This window comes from Mytilus trossulus, unplaced genomic scaffold (assembly GCF_036588685.1).
Source record: "Mytilus trossulus isolate FHL-02 unplaced genomic scaffold, PNRI_Mtr1.1.1.hap1 h1tg000244l__unscaffolded, whole genome shotgun sequence".
Classification (NCBI taxonomy): Eukaryota; Metazoa; Mollusca; class Bivalvia; order Mytilida; family Mytilidae; genus Mytilus; species Mytilus trossulus.
In genome coordinates, this window is record NW_026963317.1 from 1,772,578 (window position 1) to 1,796,260 (window position 23,683).

The 23,683-nt window shown below is 31.6% G+C and overlaps 1 protein-coding gene across 1 annotated transcript; it reads left to right on the plus strand.

The window, feature by feature from the left end:
* The first annotated feature begins 10,677 nt into the window (after positions 1–10,677).
* Positions 10,678–23,317, plus strand: LOC134701402 (E2F-associated phosphoprotein-like). The gene is made up of 5 exons (XM_063562550.1): positions 10,678–10,817; positions 13,147–13,340; positions 13,920–14,018; positions 14,522–14,735; positions 22,353–23,317. The coding sequence occupies exons 1-5, from the start codon at positions 10,744–10,746 to the stop codon at positions 22,606–22,608; spliced, it is 837 nt and encodes a 278-aa protein (XP_063418620.1). The 5' UTR covers positions 10,678–10,743; the 3' UTR covers positions 22,609–23,317.
* The last annotated feature ends 366 nt before the right edge of the window (positions 23,318–23,683 follow it).

Genomic DNA, 23,683 nt, shown 5'->3' on the forward strand with positions numbered 1-23,683 from the left:
GGACACAACATTTAATCTTGATACAGCTCTGAATTTGGATTGCGATTAAATAGTTTACACAACATAGGTTTTTGACACAGAATGAATGTGGTCTGAGATCTTAAACTAAAAAACTTTAAAATTTTAAATTGGACATTTATCTATTATGGTCCAATACCCAAAATCTAAATACATGGTTAGATTTAGCATTTCATAGACCCCCATGTACACAAATATGAACATTGCTAACTTAGAAGAAACAGTTATCAATGCATTAGAATCAATTGACACACTAGAATATACTTTAGATATTCCCAACAAAAAAGATTTAACGGCATCTGTTAAATTTATACTAAGATACAATGAATACAAACAAATTATAGTGGTACAATTCAATTTTGTCAATTTTTTTAATTTTGTTGAGACAAAAGTCAATTTTGTTAATTTTGTTGAGACAAAAGTCAATTTTGTCAATTTTGTTGAGACAAAAATCAATTTTATCAATTTGTTGAGACAAAAGTCAATTTTGTTAATTTTGTTGAGACAAAAGTCAATTTTGTCAATTTTGTTGAGACAAAAATCAATTTTATCAATTTGTTGAGACAAAAGTCAATTTTGTCAATTTTGTTGTTACAAAATTGAATTGTGTTGTTACAAAATTGAATTTTGTCGTCACAAAAATGAATTTTGTCGTCACAAAATTGACTTTTGTCTCAACAAAATTGACAAAATTGACTTTTGTCTCAACAAATTGATAAAATTGATTTTTGTCTCAACAAAATTGACAAAATTGACTTTTGTCTCAACAAAATTAACAAAATTGACTTTTGTCTCAACAAAATTAAAAAAATTGACAAAATTGAATTTTGTCTCACAAAAGTTAATTTTGTCTCACAAAAGTCAATTTTGTCTCACAAAATTGAATCTTACCTCACACAATTGACTTTTGTGATTTAATTTCCATATCAGGTAACAAAAGTCAATTTTGTATGTAAATATGTTTATATTTGCATACCTTTTAGACAAAATTGACTTTTGTCATGACAAATATGAATTTTGTCTACAAAAATGAATTTTTCATGACAAAAATTAATTTTGTCATCACAAAATTGAAGTTCTCACAAAACAAGTCTGTAGCACATAGTTTTGTAAGACAAAAATGATTTTGTCATGACAGAATTGAATTTTGTACAAAACCACAAGAGTCCCATTCGGCGCCCCGTATTATTCAGTGTGCCCCAAATTTGTTATGCTATTTTTTCATAGACAGAAAAATATTACAGTCTTTCCTTAAAGGGGCACTAGCTGTCAAATTCATGGTCACCAATTTGACTCAAATTCTCATATTTGATTAATAACAATGTAAAACATTTACCCAATCTATCAAACGTTTAAAATAAACAGTTTACAGAGCATGAGGTAGATGATATGTAGGTTCGTTTCGTGTGTATCTAAATCCAGACGGCATCTAATTAACTATCGATTTGACCTCAGATGACCATATAAGCGATGTAAACACAAATAAAGATATGAATAGGTTAAACCAGCACGTGCAATTGGATTTTTATAGGTCTGTTTGATTTGAATTTATAGATTAAAAATATAAGTTTCTCATTGTTTTTAACCGTATAAGAATGATTCATGTGGATCGAATTAGTAATCAAATGATTTACCGTAGTTTCACTTTCATTGTTGACATTCTTTTTCTTTAAATAACCAGTTCACGTACAATGCATGCGTTGTCAGTCTCTAGCTAGGGGGTTAAATTAAGTTCACATGAATACCGGTTAGAATGATGATGACGTTTTCACTTGCAAGTAAATCAGTCAAAAATTATGTATAATCGCTTATTTCAACAAAATTAAAGCAAGTTGATTGCTAAAAGCAAATTATTATTTCATTATTCCAATTTAATTAATGATTAATCTAAAAAAATATATACTTTATTTTTTTATATATATCGTAGCTAGTGCTCCTTTAAATAAAAGGTAAAATACAGTCAGTATATTTAAGCATTTAATATAACTCTTTGAAAATTCAGAAACAAAAATGAAGTATTTGTAAAATTGTGTTGTAGTAAAAATGGAATTATTAAAAAAACATCTAAAAAGAGAAAATTGTAAAATAGAAGCCTTGATACTAGCAAAAATTATAGCGTTTCATATGAATATTAAATTATTATAAAAAAAGTAGACTAAATTTCTAAAACAAACTCTTAAACATAACGATACTTGAGAGAACAGAAAAGCTATTTCATTTGTGCAAATTTTTATGATAATATTTTTCTCTCATTATTTTGTGGTATTATATATAAAGCATACGTAAACAAGCAACAACATATACAAATATAACATACTTCTACAGAAACTTTTTTTAAATCAAATTCACTTTGCAATATGAAATTTAAAATAAATAAATATAAAAAAAAATGTCTTTTAGGGTTATGGCTAAAACTATTGAGGAATAAGGGACAAAAAAGGGGGAAAACTAAATTTAGGTTTATGTTTTAAGCTGCCTTATGCGCACAGGCACTTGTCTCAAAAAAAAAATTTCCTATATACCTTAATATAACACAAGGTACTTAACTAAAATTTTTGAAAATGACACCCAGTCCCGAATTCACGTCATTTTTTTTATTTCTCGGTTTTCAAACCTACTTAAACATAATATGCCGTAAATCTAAATTGATTTATCTACACAATGGTATATGACACGACTATCACTGTTGTCGGGATCATTCGTAGCAGGCCTCAGAAGTCGGTCAACGGGATGATTTTTTGCATTCGTCTCAATTTTTGGCAACACCCGGTCCGCATGTAATTTTATACTGGTTTCTCATTGGTCAATCGTCTGGCTAAAAATAAATGTGGGAAATTTTGGTCAATTTATAACTCTACATTAGTGTCGTTGTGTACACGTGTGTTTCATAACAAAATTATTTGGGTTTGTTTCACATAATCTGTTAAAAATTTACAATAAAGGTAATAATTCATAGTCAGAGGGAAGGTAACAGTTTTTATTTTAATATTTTTTTATAATAATTCAATCACTGCGGGCTGGGTGTTGCCAAAAATTGAGACGAATGCAAAAAACATCCCGTTGACCGACTTCTGAGGCCTGCTACCAATGATCCCGACAACAATGATAGTCGTGTCATATACCATTGTGTAGATAAATCAATTTAGATTTACGGCATATTAACTTTAAGTAGGTTTGACAACCGAGAAATAAAAAAATAACGTGAATTCGGGACTGGGTGTCATTTTTCTAATAATTTAGTTAAGTACCTTGTGTTATATTAAGGTATATAGGAAATTTTTTTTTTGAGACAAGTGCCTGTGCTTATGCGAGCACCCTGGATTTGTGTGCTACCCAATAAATGCTGAAATATGTGCTATTGTTATCATCTAGCTGACTACTTTATTATTTATAACTTTTTGGATAGTTTTTTCATACTTTTCATTCTGGATTACAAAAAATGTGACCAGAAAAACCTTAAATGATCGTCGATTTTCCCTAAAGTTTTGAAGTTGCACATAGGAAGTAGAGCACATTAGAAATCCTTATGTAGTTTATTATCCCCTGAGCTTTTGGCTACGATGTCAAAGAACAAATGTATGAAATATTTAATCGCCTAAAGACAAGTAGTTAAGATTTCCCAAATTGCAAAAGTCGTAGGAATATTGTTTGTCGTCAATACGTAGTCAACTACGTATATATACGTCAGTAGTCTATTAATATATGTTCAACTGATCACACTGTTGGCGGCAATTTTGAATTAGAAGACGAAATTTTCGTATCTTTTCGATTTGTACGCAGGGGTTCAAATTAGCGGTGGTCCGAGGTCAGCGACCTTCCACTTTTGCAGTCGGACTTTCTACTTGGTTACAAGCTACGCCCGACATGCCCGACGGACCTTGAAAGAAAATAAAAAAATTACTTTGCAAACATTTTTACCAAAGTTTCCTAATAAACCATCTCAAACTTATTTTCATCATTACTATTCATGACAGCGACGTTCAATTTGTTCAACCGCTAGCTTTATACAGAAAACCGCCGATAAATAAATTGTGTAAATCCGAGCAAAATCGTATATCACTATCTGTCAAAAACAACAGTGGAATGGCTGCCGCGAGAAGACAATACAATATCGGATCCGATTCCGGAGGCGGACAAGGGTAATCCCGGGTTTTGGCTATTAACTAAAAATATTCAAACAGGTGACAAAATACATCTCTATGCATGGTAAAAAATATAAACACTAGAATTGAAAACCAAAAGATATCTGTAAGAAAGAAAAAGCAGAAAATATTTTGTACACCAATTTTAATGTCAAATTCCAATACAATGTGACAGCTGGGAACAGTTATCTTACAATATATATGTTCCTGGTAACAGTATACATTTTCTTTATCAGTGATGAATGCTGGTAATAGAATTGAGAATGGAAATGGGGAATGTGTCAAAGAGACAACAACCCCACCAATAAAAAACAACAGCAGAAGGTCACCAACAGGTCTTCCGTCAATGTAGCGAAAAATTACAGCACCCGGAGGCATCCTTCAGTTGTACCCTAAACAAATATATACTAGTTCATCAGTGATAATGAACGCCATACTAATTTCCAATTGTACACAAGAAACTAAAATTTAAAAAATACAAGAATAACAAAGGCCAGAGGCTCCTGACTTGGGACAGGCGCAAAAATGCGGCGGGGTTAAACATGTTTGTGAGATCTCCCCACTCCCCCCTAATCCTCTAGCCAATGTAGAAAAGTAAATGCATAACAATACGCACATTTAAAATTCAATTCAAGAGAAGCCCGAGTCTGATGTCAGAAGATGTAACCAAAGAAAATAAACAAAATGACAATAATACATAAATAACAACAGACTACTAGCAGTTAACTGACATGCCAGCTCCAGACTTCAGTTAAACTGATTGAAAGATTATGATTTCATCATATGAATATCAGGCACAATCCTTCCCGTTAGGGGTTTAGTATCATACCATAATAACATATATGAGAAGAACATAACCCGTGTCATGACAACAACTGGTTTTCGAATACATGTGTTTAGTTCCGATGCAAAGACTCTATAGGTGAATCAGTATTAACGCCAAAATAAGCAATCTTTCATGTTAAATGCTTTTAAAGTTAAACATATTACTGCAATTTCAAGGGGTATGTTTTTCTTCTCAATTTTGATAGGTCAGTTAAAATAGCTGGAAGTTTCTTATATAAAAAAAAAGATGTGGTATGATTGCCAATGAGACAACTATCCACAAGAGACCAAAATGGCCAAAACTTGGTAACGGTTAAGGTCCCCACCCATAAACCATATATATTCATGTATGGAACAATATAACAAATTATATGAAATATAGGTGAAGTTCGTGGGGCTACTCTACACCTTTCTGTTTGAGAACTTATAACGGTCGAGATCCACAATCTTAAACAATATATATTTATGTATGGGACAATATTACAAATCAAATGAATTATAAGGGGGTCCCTATGGTCACTGTACACCCTTCTGTTTGAGAACTTGGAAAAAATCGAGATCATCACCCCTTAACCATATATACTCATGTATAAGACTATATAACGCATCAAATGAAATATAGGGGAAGTCCCTGTGATCACCCCTCATGACCCTACCCCTCATGTTTAAGAACTTTAAAACAGATGGGATCCCCAACTCTAAATTAAATGAAATATAGGGGGAGTCCCTGCAGTTCTCCCACCCCTCCTGATTGAGAAATTGGAAACAGTCGAGATCCCCACATTTAAATTAAACCATATATATTCATGTATGAGAACTAATCAAATGAAATGTAGGGAGAGTCCTTAGGGTCACCATACCCACTCCTGTTTGATAACTTAGAAACAGATGAGATCCCCATCCCTCAATCATATATATTCATGTATTGGACAATATAACAAATCAAATAAAATATAGGGGAAGTCACTGGGTTCCCCCACCCCCTCCTGTTTGAAAACTTGATAACGGTCGAGATCCCCACCCATAAACCATATATATTCATGCGCTTCATACAAAATGTACTTCGGTCAACGCTTTTACCACCCAATAAATTTACAAAAAGAAGCATTCAATTCTTAAATATACGCGTTAATTGCATAAATATACGCGTTAATTGCATAAATATACGCGTTAATATACGCGTATGCAATTATTATATACGCGTTAATATACGCATATGAAATCATTATATACGCGTTAATAAACACTCGTTTGTCTTTTTGTTTTAACCAATGAAAAATGCGTTCTTAAACTAGTTTGTATATCACAATTGATCAGAATTGTAATGAAATGCGGTTCCTTCGACCAACATACATTTTCTTTTTTATAAACTTAATAAATCTCAAGACTTTACACCTGTTTTTTTAACCGTGATTTCATTTATATGAAAGTTTGTTGCCTATAATTAAAATAATAACTAGCAATGTTTCGGGATTTTTTGCTTATAGTATTAAAGCATGGGTCCCTTTTCAACTATGTCCTTGATTTTGCAAGGTATTTTTTTTTATCGTTTTGGTACGTTTATACGCTATGATAGGCACCTGGGTGAAGATTTCGCTACATTGTTTGTCTTTTTGCAGATTGCTCCAATGTTTTCATATAACCTTACTATTATTTTTTACCATTGGATTATATTTAGTAATGAGAGTGAGTGGAACATTCTTTGTCCTATCGGCCTTCAATAAGGTTGTTTTTCTGCTTGTGTTTTTTTATTTTAACGTTTCTAATAACATTCTCTGTTTTATTTCTTCAGTATCCTCTTTCAACTAATTTATCTTGTTTAATCGTTAATTAAATTTTTATCTAGCTTATTGATGTCACTATACTTTCTAATATGAAGTATAGATTCACACACTGAAATACTTGTGAATGTGTGTTTCGGCTGTGCACTAGTGTTTGGTAAATATTGATACGTTTCAGTTTTTTTCATATGTGATTTAATATCAAGTGTTATTGTTTATGGAATCTTTCACCTTTATACACTTCGATATCTTGATAGGTCATACTAGAACTAGACCATGGGGCCCTTTATAGCTTGTTGTTCGGTGTGAGCCAAGGCTCTGTGTTGAAGGCCATACTTTAACCTATAATGGTTTACTTTTTAAATTGTTACTTGGATGGAGAGTTGTCTCATTGGCACTCACACCACATCTTTCTATATCTATAGACAACTCAAATGTATATTTAAGTAGAGGGTCAATTCTTTCGCTATGCAAAATAATTTTTTAACCTGTTTAACTGTTCCCGCGTGAAGACCATAAAACCGTCATCTCTGTATTGACAGTGTAATTTAATGTTTTTTTCTCTATCCCCCCCCCCCCAATTTAAATCAAAGCGCTGTAAGCTCTGTAGGCAGTTAACCAAAAACCAAGGCAAACATAATTATGAAAACTGTGGCAATGTTGCGTCAACTTTTTTTTAAAGATTTAAAAGAACAAACATTAAACATTCATATACAATTGAACATTTATGTTCATTTGAAGAATTAATCATTAAGGCAAATAATTCATATTTTATTAAGGTTTTCAATAGCAACGCACATGACCACGAATGGTCATGAGTCTTCATGAGTCAGCAGTGGTACAAATTTGCAATGATTGCAGTTCATCTAGTTGATCGTAATTGTTCGTATTAGATGACTGTTAGTAGTTCAAGTTGACTTTAGTACGAGCTTGTAAAAGTATGAATGGACTGGCTTCCCTGGAAAGAAAACTGAGTTTGTGTTGTACAGTACAAAAGTTTTGAGACACAAATCAGACAAATGTTTACTACTACAGGGATCAATGGTGATGTCTGACTGACCTGTCCATAGTAAATGTAAATGACTCCCACCTTCACCCCAAGTCCATAATGTCTAAGTTTGGAATAAAATGACAGGTGTTAGAGTCTAGCAAAGTGATATACATATATAAATGTAATTATTAACGCGTATACTATAGTATGATAAATAAATTGGATTGAAGTATAAATGTGTTTATTTTAGCAATATACGCGTATAAAACCACAATATACGCGTTGAAAACCACAATATATATACACGTATAAAATCATATACGAGTATATAATCCCGCAATTGACATGAACGGCCACTTATGAGATTTAAGTGGAAGTAACGCAAATACAAGACGAATGTAGTTACCATTTTTACATCCATGTATTGAATAAACTGAGTTGGAAGAAGAATTTCGGAAAGGATTTAAATGTGCCATCTATGAAAATATCAGTCATTTCATTACATAGACATACCAAGTTGGTGAAACATGAAAGGATAACGATTCCCGAATCAAAATCATTGACTAATTAAAAGTGAAAATAAGTTTCAGTTTTGTTAGTGTTCAAATCTATTTGTCTTTATAATGTCTCGTGATTTTCTAATCTACATTTATAGGTAATTTTGGAAACTTCTTTCGCCTGTCTCTGTTAAAAGGACAAAGCAACATTTTTCAAGTCAATAAATATTTAAATATTTTTAATTTACCAGGTCAATTTCCCGAAAAGTAATGAATACAAATTGCGGAAATGTATACTTTAAATTTGCGGAAACGTAGCATTGGGACTTTGAAAAATTAGCGGAAATGCAATACGCCCCTTCAACCAACATACATCTTCTTTGTTATATACATTATAAATCTCAAGACTTTACACCTAGTTTTTTTAAATTTCATTTATATGAAAGTGTGTTGCCTATAATTAAAATAATAACTAACAGTATTTCGGGATTTTTTGCTTATAGTATTAAAGCATGGGTCCTTTTTCAAAATTCTCCCAACTATTTCCTTGATTTTGAAAGTTGTTTTTTTTATATCGTTTTGGTACGTTTATACGCTATAAAAGGCACCTGGGTGAAGATTTCACTACATTGTTTGTCTTTTTGCAGATTGCTCTCTTATCTCTTATCCGAAACACACATTCACCAGTATTACAGTGTGCAAGTGAATCTATACGTCATATATATTAGAAATAATAGTGACACCAAGGAGTTAGATAGACATTTAACTAACTTACAAGATAAGTTTATATTTAAATATGATACTGTAAAAATAAAACAGAGGATGGTATTTAGAAACGTTAAAAATACTACCAGCAAAAAAAAACAACCTTATTGAAGGCCGATAGGACAAAGACTGTTCCACTCACTCTCATTGCTAAATACATGTATAATCTAATGGTATGATATAAAAGTTGAGCAATCTGCAAAAAGACAAACAATGAAGTGAAATCTTCACCCAGGTGCCTATCATAGCGTATAAACGTACCAAAACGATCAAAGAATACCTTGCTGAATCAAGGAAATAGTTGAGAGACTTTTGAAATATGTACCCATGCTTTAATAGTATAAGCAAATGTTCCCGAAACACTGTTAGTTTTTTTTAATTTTAATTATAGGCAACAAACTTTCATATAAATGAAATTTAAATAAAACGGTGTAAAGTCTTGAGCTTTATTACGTATGTTGGTTGAAGGAACCGCACTTCATTACAATTGTGATATACAAACTAGTCTAAGAACGCAGTTTTCATTGGTTAAAACAAAAAGACAAACGAATGTTTATTAACGCAAATATAATGATTTTATACGCGTATATTAACGCGTATATGTATGCAATTAGCGCGTATATTAACGCGTGTATGATAAATAAATTGGATTTAAGTATAAACGAGTTTATTTTAACAATATACGCGTATAAAACCACAATATACGCGTTAAAAAACACAATATACCCGTCGCAAACCACAATATACGCGTATACAAACGCGTTTAAAATCATATACGCGTATATAAACACGCAAATGACATGAACGGCCACTCATAGCCACTCATACAAGCATTAGAAGAGAGATGTCAGTAAAGCACATACTGGTGCGCGCTTTAACCAACGTGCTGTTATTCGTTGCCTGAAAATAAAACAGCTCTATAGAAATATTATGTAGTCTTGCAATAGCCTCTCTGACAAAAAAAAGAAGAGTAAAAGCTTCTGATTTACTGTTGGGATCTTGGGATGTTCTTTTGAATAAAATGTTCGTCAAAATGATTTACAAAAATATGTTAAAGCTTGCTATATAAACTAGCCAAAAAAAGAGTATTTTATAAAGCAAAATGGTCAAAATATATAAACAACTATTTTGTTTAAGAAATGAAAAAAAGTACTCTATGTTAAAACCCACATCGGAGAAGTTCACTGAAATAGACACATATATGCATGAAATCATAATAGAATCATCATAATGACATTGACAGACTTGAAGAAAACAATAACAGGTATTATTGTTTGTCCTAACTAGGACTATTATACTATATATATATATCCATTTATAATAGTTTTTTTTATCATTATTATTGGTCTAAAGATCTCTAAACTGAATTTCTCAGGGTTTTTTTCAATGATAGTTGGACTGAAATGACTGTCTAGTTTTAACAATCTTTATGATATCGTCTAGCTATCTTTTTTTTCTAATTTGTCATTAGATATATAAGAGCATACTCATCGTCGTCTCAATATCATATAATATTATGCTATTGAAATTATTTATTCCGGATAGCAAAACGCAGTCCGCATTTTTGCACATACTACTTTATTTTTGTGGGAATCACTTAGGCGTTTATAATGGAGTGAAAATTCATTTACACAACAATTAACACATTTACATTGAAGATACGATTTGGAAAGCAAATTTCATTAAAAAAAACAGAAATTGATGAAAATTGTCATTGACTTGAAATGAATAAAATTACTGATAGGGACTACGACTACTATGACTTTGAAGATGACAGTGATCACGAGCCTTGCGATAGGTACTATCATACAGATACAGTAAAAAACTGTTATTTACATAAATGTTCAGATTTCTACTTCACTGCCACTGGTGGAAAAAAGGAGATGAGTTGATATATCAAAACATGACACTATATCCCACTTTGAAAGTTCAGTTCCACAAATAATTTATGTTAATGTATATAAAAAGTTTTGGAGGGCCCATACAAACATGTACATCATTACATGTACATTGTATGTCATATATCATGTATATGGGGACGAAGTCCCCAATAACGGTAGAAAAATCAATAAAAGAAAAAAAAAAAAAAAAATCTGGAAAATTTCCCGAATTTTTGATTGTACTAATGAATTCAAAATCGTTAACTTTGTTTTTCAGATCTACTTCCTGTTCCGGTTTTCCCCGCATTTGCGCAGATAACTGTCTTGTTTGCATGAGACTTTGAATTTTTTTTTATTTATCAGTCTAGTAAAATATAACATTGGATCTCAATACAAATTCAATTTTAATAATTGTTTGATATGAAAAAAACGTAACCTGATGAAAGCGTTTCTTTTGTTTACATCGAATATGACGTCATAACTTAAAGAACGTCACAGCTAATTCCCTAACAACAGAACCAAAATCGGGTACGTTACGGTATTTCCGTATCCTTTATTAAAACATGTTTGAAGTAAAAAAAAATATACATACAGACTTTGTCCCCATTCACAGGTTATGCCTGCCTCACATTATGGGGACGAAGTCCCCAATTACAGTAGAAAAATCAATAAAAAAAAAAAAAAAAAAATTGGGAAAATTTCCCGAATTTTTCATTGTACTAATGACTTCAAAATCGTTAACTTTTTTTTTCAGATCTAGTTCCTGTTCTGGTTTCCCGCATTTGCGCAGAAATCTGTCTTGTTTGCATGAGACTGAATTTTTTTTTTATATTGATCAGTCTAGTAAAATATAAGATTGGAACTCAATAAAATTTTAATATAATAATTGTTTGATTTGGAAAAAAACGTTACCTGATGAAAGGGTTTCTTTTGTTTACGTTGAATATGACGTCATAACTTAAAGAACGTCACAGCTAAATCCCTAACAACAGAACCAAAATCGGGAACGTTACGGTATTTCCGTATCCTTTATTAAAACATGTTTGAAGTAAAAAAAAATATACATACAGACTTCGTCCCCATTCACAGGTTATGCCTGCCTCATATTAGTTATACTGTGGATTCATTATTATTTGTTGGATACCAATTTTTGTGGGTACAGTGGAACCACGAAATCAAATGTTCAACAAATATCATCTTTTCAATAGGCTTTGTATACAGAGATTGACAAAACCATGAAATCCAATATCCACGAATATGCAAGTTTTCAGCAATCCACGAAAATAAATGAATCCACAGTACATACATTTGTATGTCTTAGGCTTCTTGTTCTTGGAAGTACATGTATGGAACCAGAATCATTAACTGAATGTATTAGGTCCTGTGAAAACTTTACGCAGTAGTTTTCTGTCTGGTCATACCAGACAGATTATAGTGACAAGTTAATTTAGATTAGTCCTATCATCATTGTTGCTGTTCTTTAGCTGATAAAAGGAGTATTTTTCATTTGAAATCTGACTGATTAAACATGTTAAAGTTGTTTCATTGGCAATCTCCTTATTTTTTTCCCCATCAAGTGTGGATCATCCTCATCTCACCTGGGATAATGGTGTGATAACACAAGAACAGTAAAAATCAGTTGAAAATGTCTGGACTCATCATCATCATCAGATCAGTCTGCCCCAAAATCTTCTAGTCTGAAAACTGAATTTCAAAATTTATCCCTAACAGACTATATAAAATTTTGAAATCTTCACTAGTCCAAATCAATATTTACTAGTCTGGGACATCGGACTAGTGGCTAACAGTGCAGACTGTCAGATTGACACAAAACACACACAAAAAAAAACTTACAATATACAAAAGTGCTATTCTAAGAGTTCTTGCAATTTCTGAAAGCTTTCATCTTGAAAGCCAATAATAATTAATTTAAAAAAAAAAAATTATGTGTCAAAGACTAAACTATCAATCACACATATCATATATATTTAAGACTGAAAGGTTTATGGTTCTCACCGCCACTAAAGGCAATAGTGCTGAAAGTGGATTAAACATCAACTAATCAATCATCAATTAGTCAAAGTACATGTAAGACAAAACATGATCTTGTTCAATGCCATATACACAAAATGTATAGAAGTACATATATATGATATATTAATATATAGATCTATGTAACTATTTGTTTATTTATGTTAGACCTACATGTACAATGTATCCTTTAAAAACTATTTATATTCTCCCTAGTTCTGATGATGATATAGAGGTTATTTTACATGGAACACCTGAACAGAAGCGTAAATTACAGACAAAAGTCCAACAGAGACATGATTCTTCAAGTGAAGATGACTTTGAAAAGGAAATGAATAATGAACTAAACAAACATATTAAAGGACTGGAAAATGAGAGATCAAGAAGTAATGTTGCAGAATCTGTTCAAGGTAAAGTTTAATCAAGTAGAATTTTTAAACACCCATTAAAATTTTGACGGGACATATTATCATGATTATGGTATACAAATGTCTATTTATGATTATTACATAAAATTCACACACAATACGGGCATATCATGCACTCATGGCGCAGCTGTTTATTAATTAAAGAAATAATTGAAATGAACAATGTACAAGAAAGGGCTGATGAAGGTTGCTATGCCCTCAGGCTAAGTCAAATTTTAGAGAGTTTTATTGTTCACCTATGCTTTAAAATAATAATCGTGCATCACTCACTATATGGCATCCCAAACTTTAGACTCATCATTTTATGAAGTTTATTTCAAAAACATCTTGTCCACAGCAGATATCAGTGGCAATCTGAGTTAGTTTCCAGTGGTTGATAACCCCCTCCCCCTTTTTTATTTTGGGTTTAAAAATGATTAGATCAGCCGCTGGTATCAAAGATTTATATTATACTTGGCATATGATTATCATAGAACATCAGACCAAACACAATTTGGATTGTTCCTTCATCAGGGTTTTCACTAAAAATAAATCAATGGGAATATCTTGTTGTCATTTTAGATAGTAACAAAGCACAAGACCAAGAGAAACCTACAGAACAACAACAATTTTATGATGATATTTATTATGATTCAGAAGAAGAAGAAATGGTTTTACAAGGTACTGAAAAAATGGCAATATGAATGTTAACCACAATTTTCACTAAAAACATTTTAAATGATTGAAATTTGGGACAACTTACGAAAAATACAACTACACTGCCTAAGCTGTTATCCAGAAATGGAATTTCTATGTTATTTTTTATTCTTTACTACTAGTTCAGAAATTTTTGCAATTTTTTTTAATATTGCAAAATTGGGACATTAAATTTAATATGAAATAGAAGATGTGGTATGATTGCCAATGAGACAACTATCCTCAAAAGACCAAAATGACACAAAACTTAACAGCTATAGGTCACCGTGATGCCTTTAACAATGAGTTTTTACAAAAAATGAAAATTCATGATTTTGAAATTTTGAAATTTTGATATTTTGTTAAATTATTCAACATGAACAATTAAAGAGCTCAAGGATATCTAAAGTTAAACATAATTTGTTTCAGTAAAAAATTCACACTACATGTACATCCAAAGATTTCATAAATATTAAATCTGTTTGCAGGTGATGAACGTGTGAAAAGAAGACAACCGGTTCAAAGCAATGATGACTTATTGTACGACCCTGACCTTGACGACGAAGACCAGCAATGGGTGGATGCTGAAAGACAAGCTTATCAGCTGCCTGTACCCTCAGGATCTAAATCAAAACGTTTAAACAGTGATGCAGTTTTAAACTGTCCAGCCTGTATGACATTACTGTGTCTTGATTGTCAGGGGTAAGCTGCTTAAAATTTATTTATTTCTTGGTCACGTCCACAGATACTTGTTTCTATCCATACAAGGGTTGAAACCTTCCCATTGATAAAAAATCTCCTTATGGTCATGATGGTATGTGGCCTTACAGAGGGGAGATCTGGATCCTGGATAAAGATAGATGACTATTTTATTGGTAATTCATATATTTTGCCTTTGATCTTACTGCCTAATATTTTCGAGTATCAACGTACTGGCTGTATCACTGAAAATATTAGGCAATACATTGTGTGAAGTCATAATAACCGATAAACAGAATAATAGATATTTTTTTGTTTTTGATACTGACTATATCATGTGGAATATCTTAACTCGCTTTATGGGGTCGTCTAAGATATTCCACATGATATAGTCAGCATCAAAAATGAAGCTACCTATTATTCTATATTTATCAATCATATGTACTGTTTGTAAGATGTAATTCATCAATGCCTTTTAGTCATCAATTATTACATTGCGTTAGAATCCCTAATTTTGATTGGTTGACAATCAATATAAAATTTTATCATTTTGAAATAAAGCATCTATGACCATTGTAACAATGTAAGATAATGCATAAAAAATTAAAGTAAAGATTGATAAAACTTGATGGTTGTAGCATAAAAATGTTGCTAAAAGAGTTGAATGTTTCTTTTTATAAATTTATATGGTTGTAAAAGCTTTGATCGTGCATACTGTTTTGTATGTGGCGGGATTGCTTCCCTTAGAAAACTTAGTAGATACTTAGCCAGCCGTAAGCGGTTGAGCTAAGGAAGTACTTCTTTAGCTCAGTCGGTTAGCGCGCTGCCTTGTAACACAGAGGTCCCGGGTTCGATTCCCGGTGGAGACAAGTAATTTTGTGATGAAATTAGTGCTCTCCGGTTACATTGGCGCCCAACAATAATAACCCACGGTTAGAAGAATTACCTAGCCAGGTTAAAATATAAATATAAAAAAGATGAAAATATCATCATTATAGAGTATAATGACTCTTGAGGTGGGAGAAGTGTGGCGGGATTGCTTCCCTTAGAAAACTTAGTAGATACTTAGTCAGCCGTAAGCGGTTGAGCTAAGACAGTACTTCTTTAGCTCAGTCGGATAGCGCGCTGCCTTGTAACACAGAGGTCCTGGGTTCGATTCCCGGTGGAGACAAGTAATTTTGTAATGAAATTAGTGCTCTCCGGTTACATGTACTTCAGTCATATATTTTGGAAATTATAAAAAGAAGAATTTATTTTATAAATGGGAAATAGAATAAAAACAATCTGTAATACTATGATGCTAAGAAGAATACAATTTTGAAATTTTAAATGAATGACACAAATGTGTAGTGTAGTGATTTATCATATTTATGAAAGTACCAGTAATGTCCCTTTATTTGACAACAACTTTTTAAAATCAGCCTCCATTCCAAAGTCTATAAGTTAGGTGAAAAATGACTATATACTGTATGAATTTATGTACATGTAGAATTTGTAGATTTTGTACATGTATGATTTGTATCCGTAAGACTGTGTTTTTTTTTATAGAGTTTCTCATACTAAAACATATATAGTTTCTTCAATATCTACATATCTAAAGTTAGTGAACACAAACTTTTGAAAATTGATATTGTGATGCAATGAACCTTGAATTAACAGAATTGTCTGATTTCAAACCATGTTAAATTGTGCAGGCAATGGTTTATTTTTACAGTTTTCAGTAACAATACGTTGACTTCTTATTTTTTGAAATGTCAAAATTTCTATATCAAGAATCTCAATTTATTTTTGAGTGATGCCAAAGATTTTATATGATTTTTAGCTCACCTGACCTGAAAGGTCAAGTGAGCTTTTCTCATCACTTGGCGTCCGTCGTCCGTCAACTTTTACAAAAATCTTCTCCTCTGAAACTACTGGGCAAAATTTAACCAAACTTGGCCACAATCATCCTTGGGGTATCTAGTTTAAAAAATGTGTCCGGTGACCTGGCCATCCAACCAAGATGGCCGCCATGGCTAAAAATAGAACATAGGGGTAAATTGCAGTTTTTGGCTTATAACTTTGAAACCAAAGCATTTAGAGCACATCTGACATGGGTAAAGTTGTTGATCAGGTCAAGATGTATCTGCGCTAAAATTTTCAGATGAATCGGACAACCCGTTGTTAGGTTGCTGCCCCTGAATTGGTTATTTTAAGGAAATTTTGCAGTCTTTGGTTATTATCTTGAATACTATTATAGATAGAGATAAACTGTAAACAGCAATAATGTTCAGCAAAGTAAAACCTACAAATAAGTCAACATGACCAAAATTGTCAGTCAACCCCTTAAGGAGTTATTGCCCTTTAAAGTCAATTTTTAACAAATTTTTCGTCAGTTTTTGTAACTTGTACAAAAATCTTCTTCTCTGAAACTACATGACCAAATTAAACCAAACTTGGCCATAATTATCATTGTGGTATATAGTTTAAAAAATGTGTCCGATGACACCGCCTACCAAACAAAATGGCCGACATGGCTAAAATTAGAACATAGTGGTGAAATGCAGTTTTTATACGACCGCAAATTTTGAAAAAATTTTCGTCGTATATTGCTATCACGTTGGCGTCGTCGTTGTCGTCGTCGTCGTCGTCGTCGTCGTCGTCCGAATACTTTTAGTTTTCGCACTCTAACTTTAGTAAAAGTGAATAGAAATCTTTGAAATTTAAACACAAGGTTTATGACCACAAAATGAAGGTTGGTATTGATTTTGGGAGTTTTGGTCCCAACATTTGAGGAATTAGGGGCCAAAAAGGGCCCAAATAAGCATTTTCTTGGTTTTCGCACTATAACTTTAGTTTAAGTAAATAGAAATCTATGAAATTTTGACACAAGGTTTATGACCACAAAAGAAAGGTTGGGATTGATTTTGGGAGTTTTGGTTTCAACAGTTTAGGAATTAGGGGCCAAAAAAGGGCCGAAATAAGCATTTTTCTTGGTTTTTGCACAATAACTTTAGTTTAAGTAAATAGAAATCAATGAAATTTAAACACAATGTTTATGACCACAAAAGGAAGATTGGTATTGATTTTGGGAGTGTCGGTCCCAACAGTTTAGGAATAAGGGACCAAAAAAAGCATTTTTCTTGGTTTTCACACCATAACGTTAGTATAAGTAAATAGAAATCTATGAAATTTAAACACAAGGTTTATGACCATAAAAGGAAGGTTGGTATTGATTTTGGGAGTTTTGGTCCCAACAGTTTAGGAAAAAGGGGCCCAAAGGGTCCAAAATTAAACTTTGTTTGATTTCATCAAAATTGAATAATTGGGGTTCTTTGATATGCCGAATCTAACTGTGTATGTAGATTCTTAACTTTTGGTCATGTTTTCAAATTGGTCTACATAAAGGTCCAAAGGGTCCAAAATTAAACTTAGTTTGATTTTGACAAAAAATGAATCGGTTGGGTTCTTTGATATGTTGAATTATGTTTAAAAATGTACTTAGATTCTTGATTATTGGCCCAGTTTTCAAGTTGGTCCAAATCTGGGTCCAAAATTAAACTTTATTTGATTTCATCAAAAATTGAATAAATGGGGTTCTTTGATATGCCAAATGTAACTGTGTATGTAGATTCTTCATTTTTGGTCCCGTTTTCAAATTGGCCTACATTAAGGTCCAAAGGGTCCAAAATTAAACTAAGTTTGATTTTAACAAAAATTAAATTCTTGGGCCTCATTGATATGCTGAATCTAAACATGTACTTAGATTTTTGATTATGGGCCCAGTTTTCAAGTTGGTCCAAATCTGGATCTAAAATTATTATATTAAGTATTGTGCAATAGCAAGTCTTTTCAATTGCACAGTATTGTGCAATGGCAAGAAATATCTAATTTCACAATATTGTGAAATAGCCAATTTTTTTTTAATTAGAGTTATCTTTCTTTGTCCAGAATAGTAAGCAAGAAATATCTTATTGCAAGATTTTTTTTTAATTGGAGTTATCTTTCTTTGTCCAGAATCAACTTAAATCTTTGTTATATACAATATACAATGTATATTCACTTTTTACTACCAACTGATAAATTTAAATAATCTTTACCATTCAGTGATAACAAGCAGTTTTTTTACATCTTAATATTTCATGATGTATTTAAGTGAGTAGTTATTGTTGCAATCTCCATTAGAATATTTTAATTGAGATTAGTTTTGGAATAAGGGAAAGGGGGATGTGATTAAAAAATTGGGTTCAATTTTTCTCATTTGAAATTTCATAAATAAAAAGATATTTTCTTCAAATTTTTTTTGAGAGGATTAATATTCAACAGCATAGTGAATTGCTATAAGAGAAAACCAAAATTTTAATTTCATTAGAACACATTCATTCTGTGTCAGAAACCTATGCTGTGTCAACTATTAAATCACAATCCAAATTTAGAGCTGAATCCAGCTTGAATGTTGTGTCCATACTTGCCCCAACCGTTCAGGGTTCAACCTCTGCGGTCGTATAAAGCTACGCCCTGCGGAGCATCTGGTTGATTTATATCTTTAAAACTAAGACATTAAGTGCAAATCTTTCAAGATTAAATGTCCATCAGAATAAGATCTATCCCCTCGCAATTTTTCAGATGAATCTGACAACTCGTTGTTGGTTTGCTGCCTTAAAATTGGTAATTTTAAGGAAATTTTGCAGTTTTTGGTTATTATCTTGAATACTATTATAGATATAGATAAACTGTAAACAGCAATTTTGTTCAGCAAAGTAGGATCTACAAATAAGTGAACATGATAAAAATTGTTAGAGTACCCCTTAAGGAGTTATAGCCCTTTATAGTCAATTTTGAACAACTTTTCGTCATTTTTATACGACCGCAAATTTTGAAAAAATTTTCGTCGTATATTGCTATCACGTTGGCGTCATCGTCGTCTCGCACTCTAACTTTAGTAAAAGTGAATATAAATCTATAAAATTTTATCACAGGGTTTATGACCACAAAAGGAAGGTTGGTATTGATTTTGGGAGTTTTGGTCCAAACATTTTAGGAATTAGGGGCCAAAAAGGGCCCAAATAAGCATTTTCTTGGTTTTCGCACTATAACTTTAGCTTAAGTTAATAGAAATCTATGAAATTTTGACACAAGGTTTATGACCACAAAAGAAAGGTTGGGATTGATTTTGGGAGTTTTGGTTTCAATAGTGTAGGAATTAGGGGCCAAAAAAGGGCCCAAATAAGCATTATTCTTGGTTTTCGCACAATAACTTTAGTTTAAGTAAATAGAAAATAATGAAATTTAAACACAATGTTTATGACCACAAAAGGAAGGTTGGTAATGATTTTGGGAGTTTAGGTCCCAACAGTTTAGGAATTAGGGGCCAAAAAGGGACCCAAATAAGCATTTTTCTTGGTTTTCGCACCATAACTTTAGTATAAGTAAATAGAAATCTATGAAATTTAAACACAAGGTTTATGACCATAAAAGGAAGGTTGGTAATGATTTTGGGAGTTTTGGTCCCAACAGTTTAGGAATAAGGGGCCCAAAGGGTCCAAAATTAAACTTTGTTTGATTTCATCAAAATTGAATAATTGGGGTTCTTTGATATGCCGAATCTAACTGTGTATGTAGATTTTTAACTTTTGGTCCCGTTTTCAAATTGGTCTACATTAAGGTCCAAAGGGTCCAAAATTAAACTTCGTTTGATTTTGACAAAAAATTAATCGGTTGGGTTCTTTGATATGCTGAATCTAAAAATGTACTTAGATTCTTGATTATCGGCCCAGTTTTCAAGTTGGTCCAAATCGGGGTCCAAAATTAAACTTTGTTTGATTTCATCAAAAATTGAATAAATGGGGTTCTTTGATATGCCAAATCTAACTGTGTATGTAGATTCCTCATTTTTGGTCTTGTTTTCAAATTGGTCTACATTAAAGTCCAAAGGGTCCAAAATTAAACTTAGTTTGATTTTAACAAAAATTGAAATCTTAGGGTTCTTTGATATGCTGAATCCAAACATGTACTTAGATTTTTGATTCTGGGCCCAGTTTTCAAGTTGGTCCAAATCAGGATCTAAAATTATTATATTAAGTTTTGTGCAATAGCAAGTCTTTTCAATTGCACAGTATTGCGCAATGGCAAGAAATATCTTATTGCAAAATATTGTGAAATAGCAATTTTGTTTTTAATTAGAGTTATCTTTCTTTGTCCAGAATAGTAAGCAAGAAATATCTAATTGTAAGAATTTTTTTTATTTGGAGTTATCTTTCTTTGTCCAGAATCAACTTAAATCTTTGTTATATATACAATATACAATGTATATTCACTTTTTACTACCAACTGATAAATTAAAATAATCTTTACCATTCAGTGATAACAAGCATTTTTTTTTACATCTTAATATTTAATGATGTATTTAAATGAGTAGTAATTGTTGCAAACTCCATTAGAAATTTTAATTGAGATTAGTTTTGGAATAAGGGAAAGGGGGATGTGATTAAAAAAATTGGGTTCAATTTTCTCATTTGAAATTTCATAAATAAAAAAGAAAATTTCTTCAAACATTTTTTTTGAGAGGAATAATATTCAACAGCATAGTGAATTGCTCTAAGAGAAAACAAAAATTTTAATTTCATTAGAACACATTTATTCTGTGTCAGAAACCTATGCTGTGTCAACTATTTAATCACAATCCAAATTTAGAGCTGAATCCAGCTTGAATGTTGTGTCCATACTTGCCCCAACTGTTCAGGGTTCAACCTCTGCGGTCGTATAAAGCTACGCCCTGCGGAGCATCTGGTTGTAACTTGTACAAAAATCTTCTTTTCTAAAACTATGGGCCATATTAAACTAAACATGGCCACAATCATTACTATGGTATCTATTTAAAAAAAGTGTTGAATGACCCAACCTACCAACCAAGATGACCGACATCAGTAAATACAGTAACAGGTGAGCCACACAGGCTCTTGAGAGCCTCTAGTTTGGTATTAAGGTGGCTCGTGGGTACAAAAATTTTAACAAATAATTAAACCTTTATTTTTTCATTACAAATTTTATTTATTACACTATTAGTTGTTACTTTATGATATGGTACAAAGAACAACCCTAAAAAATTATTTGGTTTGGCCCCAGATGACTTTAAAAATTGAAAAAGCTCCAAATTATCTCCCTTTGGTGCAAAAATGCCATATTTTGGCCTTAAATTTGAAATATCTTTTTTAACTCATCGGTGACCTATATTTTTTATAATTGTTTTCAAATAAGCTGTACATAAACTAAATAATTGTAAAATTTAAGCGATTTCTTATATTAGGTTATTTTTTTATTTCGATATTTCCTCTTTTTCTCCTATTAGTTCAACAGAAAAAAGGACATTAACAAAAATGTATGCTTCTTCCAGAGGCAGATTTTAGCTTAAATGAACGGTGACCCCATTTTTTTATTTCATTTTTCTTTTAAGTATATGATAAAGTTCATTTATGAAAAAATATAGCGAATTCCTATATTAGAAAAAAAAAATCATTTATACCCAGGAGCCCCCTTAACAATAATAACTTTGTAACCATCAGACAGTAAAAGGAGGGATATATGATTTATTTAAATTAACATAAAAATCAAACTCAATTCATTATTCCATTTATCTTTTAGGCATGATGTTTATGAAAACCAATACAGAGCTATGTTTGTAAAGAACTGTCGAGTAGATACAACAGAGGTATTAAAACAGCCGTTACAGAAGAAAAAGAAAAAACTTACCAAAAAACAAAAGACATTGGACACTACAAATAATGAAACAGAGGACAATTTTCATCCTGTTAAATGTACAGAATGTTCCACGGTTGTTGGAGTCTTTGACAATGATGAAGTCTATCATTTCTTTAATGTACTGGCTAGTCATACATGAAATTCTATATTTTACAGAATTTTAGTGCATTCTATACAATGTATAATCATTTTCATGAGTCTCCATCAGAACTTTGTACATTGGCGAATGAGGTCCTTATTTTAGTGCATTCTATACGATGTATAAACATTTTCATGAGTCTTCACCAGAACTTTGTACATTGATGAATGGGGTCATTATCAATGAATATAGCTATAACATCATTTTGTTGTTTGGTTTTCTGACAGTGTATATGAAACCATAATCCTTAAACACTTTAACCAACATAAAAAAAATAAAAGCTACATGTATTCAAAGAAAGTATACTAGTACCAAGAAGATAAATTCTAAGGCATTTAAGATCTGTTTATCCACAACAATACATATCATGTTCAGAATCATAAACTGTATTTATTCAGGAGTGATTGCCTGTCCATGTTGATTCATGTGCTGATAAAGATTCATAAAGACTGTTATAAAAGATGTAAAGTCATATGATCCTTCAACTTATATGAAAATAATTTGAATATGTTTTTTATACTTGAATGGCTAAGGTTTTCAATAAAACACATGTACACAGACTTTCCTTGAATAGAAATCATTTATTTATTGAAATATTTAAAAATTGACCAACAACATTTCATCATGCAGTGACCTCAATTCAGACACCTCTAGCTAAAAAAATGGCAATTGCATAGAACAATTGTGAATGGAAGAAATGTAGAAGAAAAATAAATTAGTATTAATAGTATTAATTGATTCTTTAAGAAACAATAAACTCACCAAATTCTTTACAACTGGTAAAGCAAATTTTTATTTATTATGAATGGGAAAATGGAAAATACAAATACAAATAAGCCCTGCTCTATTATCTCACTTATGATACATATACTTCATGATTCTGTGTTGATTGTTAGTCATTAAAATTGGCAAAAAACCTGAAGGTTAATTAGCAGCCTTAAATTTTAATCATTCATCACATTGTCAATAATATGTTATGGTTTTGTATAGTATACCTGCATGCATTGGATCATTAGTCTCACCAAAAAACTTGTTTCATATAAGTTTTTAATGGTATAGTAAGTACTTATGAACA